Raw genomic sequence first — 3,017 nt, 5'->3', positions numbered from 1 at the left:
AAAAGCGCTGTAAATGGCTTAAAAAAAGCGCTGTAAAAGCCGTTTTTTCGCGTAGTGAAAATAATTCCATTTTGATACATAATTAGCATAAAGTTTATAATAGTCATAAAATTATGAAATCAATAAAAATGCTGGACCTTAATACTAACTATTTTAATAGACTTGTATGAGGCGATTTATAATGTGGTTGATGTATAAATCTATAGGTTAAATATGGATAGAGATTTGATAGAACTGATTTAAAATAATTAGAAGTTAGTTAGTTAATTTAGAAGCACTTATATAAAATTGTATATATCCTAATTGTATCATATTCTTAAAAATATATACCAACTACAAAATATATATAAACTACAAGATTAATATTTTTAAGTTATTTTTCTCTTTTTTAGATTCAATAATAATTTTCAAACACTTTAAACTTAAAATATATATTTCATATACGGTGACAAATATAAGTAAAAATAGAATCAAAGTAAATTTATTATTTAAAGTGTAAAATATATATAATCTTTCTTTAATTATACTTTTGTTTATATTTGAATGTGGAGAGGGTACAAATTAAATAAATAAAAAATGTGAAAAGTATAAGAATGAGAGTAGTTAACATGCCTGCCAACCAACTTCAATGGAATTGAGGTCTGTTCCAAATGTACCAGCGACGATCCATATTTGAGCCAAGCTAAATTCTGGTGGGTTAGTTTCTACATGTGGGGCCCACACATTAATGGTAGCCTTTGCTCCATAGAACGCATCCCCAGTCACGGCCCCAATTGCATACTGTAAGGTGTGAAACAACATTAAGGTTTAAAATTGTTTATTATATATGCTTTTATCAGAATATATTTTGAGAGAAAAATAATATGAGATCTTTGTAATTGTTTACCTCGTGTCCATTGTTAATGCTATCCTTTTGTATAATATTGAATGTTCTTCCCAATTTTCTAATAGACGTAGCTCTTAATATTTCTTTTTCTTTTGTTCTTCTAATTGAAATTGTTCCTTCAGAGCATGTCTCACCAGATAAACTCCACAATTGAAATTTGTTGTTCAAAATTCTCGTTTGGTTGTGCTTTCTTGGAATTTTTGGAGGATTCTATATATAAAAAATATGCATGTAAATTTCACAATTATAAAATTGATATGTAATAGCTTAATAAGTTTTTAAAAGGATTTTTTAATTCTTCATATTTCAATAACAAAAAAAAATACCAATAATTTATGTCCTTTCAAGAGAGGATGATCAAAAGCTGGTTGTTTATGAAACATAACACAATCTATAATATCACCATCAGGGCTCTGCAAAAAAGGAACATAAACACAACCATATAAGTTAAACTCTAAGCTCCAAGACTTTAAAAAATAATTATTCAGGATAAATTATTTGAAAATTGTACAGAATTTAAAATTCTAAACAAATCAAATCTTTCAAGTGAGTTTCCTCCATTTAAATAATTGTTTGGATACGGTAATTTTTCATTTAAAGTTGGATCAATTTTATAAGTTTTTAAAGTTTTAAGGTAAGAATAAAATATCAAAGAAAAGGGGATATAAATGAAATTTAAAAAAAATAGAGGTATTAATTAATTTGCCAAATTTTTAATTTATAGGGATGAATTTGAAAAATTTAGGAAATTATAAGGATGTATTTGCAAAAATAATTGAGAATTAATTTGTATATAGGATGAATATGCAAATTTTGAAATATATAGGACTAATTTTCATTTTTTTTTAAATTATACGGACCATTGTAGTCATATTTTACAAGTTTTAGAGTGAATTTCAAAATCTTAGTTTATAGATAGCATTTAAAATCCATACTTTGTTTTAGCAAAATATATCTCACAAAACCTTAATTTTAAAAAAGACATAAATATATGATTGGTTCTTCTAATTATGGATTTTTTGAGTTTTAGTCCTTTTAAGATTTTTTGTTTGATTTTGGTCCATGCAACGAGTCTTTGCAATATATATATAATATTTTATTTTACTTCCTCAATTATTTGCAATATAAGGAATTGTAGAAACCAATTTAAATAAAAATCAATTTTGCAAGGACAAAAACAAAACTATAAGGACAAAAAACTAAAATAAAAATATTACAAGGATATAAATCAAACAAAAATTTTACAAGGTCTAAAGCAAAAAAAGATTTGTATTTATAAGGACCCATTATATATTGATGCATTTAAAAATTCATCAAATATATTATTAAAACATGGAAATTTATATTGAAAATTTCGAAAGACCCTCTAAAATTATACTACCTCGAGAAGAAAGTCTTCAGATTTATTTTGACATACCTGGATTGTTTTGGCAGCAGGTTTGTTGATTTGTAATTCGCGGCTACTTATTTCTAAAGAATAAATAGGACAAACCAAAAAAATAAATAGAAAAACATATAGGAGGAGAGAAATAATTGGAAACCTAAAATCCATGTTTGGTTTTGTAATTATGTGATTGTCTATGAAAACTTGAGTGTATATATATATATATATATAATTCTTATGGTATTGAGTAAACAAAAGTAAAAGCATATATTGAGTAAAAAAATAAAAGATTATAATATAATAAAAGAAAAAAAAATAAAAGTTTAATGAAAAATAGATCTAATTCAGGAAGGAAAAAAAAACAATCTTTAAAGAATTTTAACAGAAATAGCACTAAAAAGATATTATAAAAATCAATATCCTCTTACTTTTATAATTATTTCCTGGTGGAATTCGAAATCAGTTCAATAAAATCATGATTATCACAAGAATCAATCACTATTATATTTTAAAAGATATTACTATAGATTAAACATCCCAAAATTTATAATAAATTATGTTGTTAATTAAATAAGATTTTAAATAATTAATTTGATGTTAAAATTATTTTATAATATATGTTGATAGATTTTGAGATTTATTTTTGTTATATAAGTGATTTTTATGATGTGCTAGTTTTATAAATATTAGATTAAATGTGCGATATAAATAATAAATACTATATTTTATTATTTGATATATTTTTTT

At 23.7% G+C, this 3,017-nt stretch overlaps 1 protein-coding gene across 1 annotated transcript; it reads right to left on the bottom strand.

Moving 5' to 3' along the window:
* Positions 1–612: 612 nt before the first annotated feature.
* Positions 613–2,356, bottom strand: LOC101508983 (protein neprosin-like; the record flags this gene model as incomplete). The annotated part of the gene is made up of 4 exons (XM_004517059.3): positions 613–780; positions 887–1,096; positions 1,213–1,299; positions 2,304–2,356. Coding segments are annotated over 4 exons (518 nt in total), but the record flags the coding sequence as incomplete, so codon positions are not given.
* Positions 2,357–3,017: the final 661 nt, after the last annotated feature.

The sequence above is a fragment of the Cicer arietinum genome, unplaced genomic scaffold, assembly GCF_000331145.2.
Source record: "Cicer arietinum cultivar CDC Frontier isolate Library 1 unplaced genomic scaffold, Cicar.CDCFrontier_v2.0 Ca_scaffold_5038_v2.0, whole genome shotgun sequence".
Lineage (NCBI taxonomy): Eukaryota > Viridiplantae > Streptophyta > Magnoliopsida > Fabales > Fabaceae > Cicer > Cicer arietinum.
The sequence above is the reverse complement of the archived record's forward strand: the minus strand, read 5'-3'. Positions and strand labels throughout refer to the sequence as shown.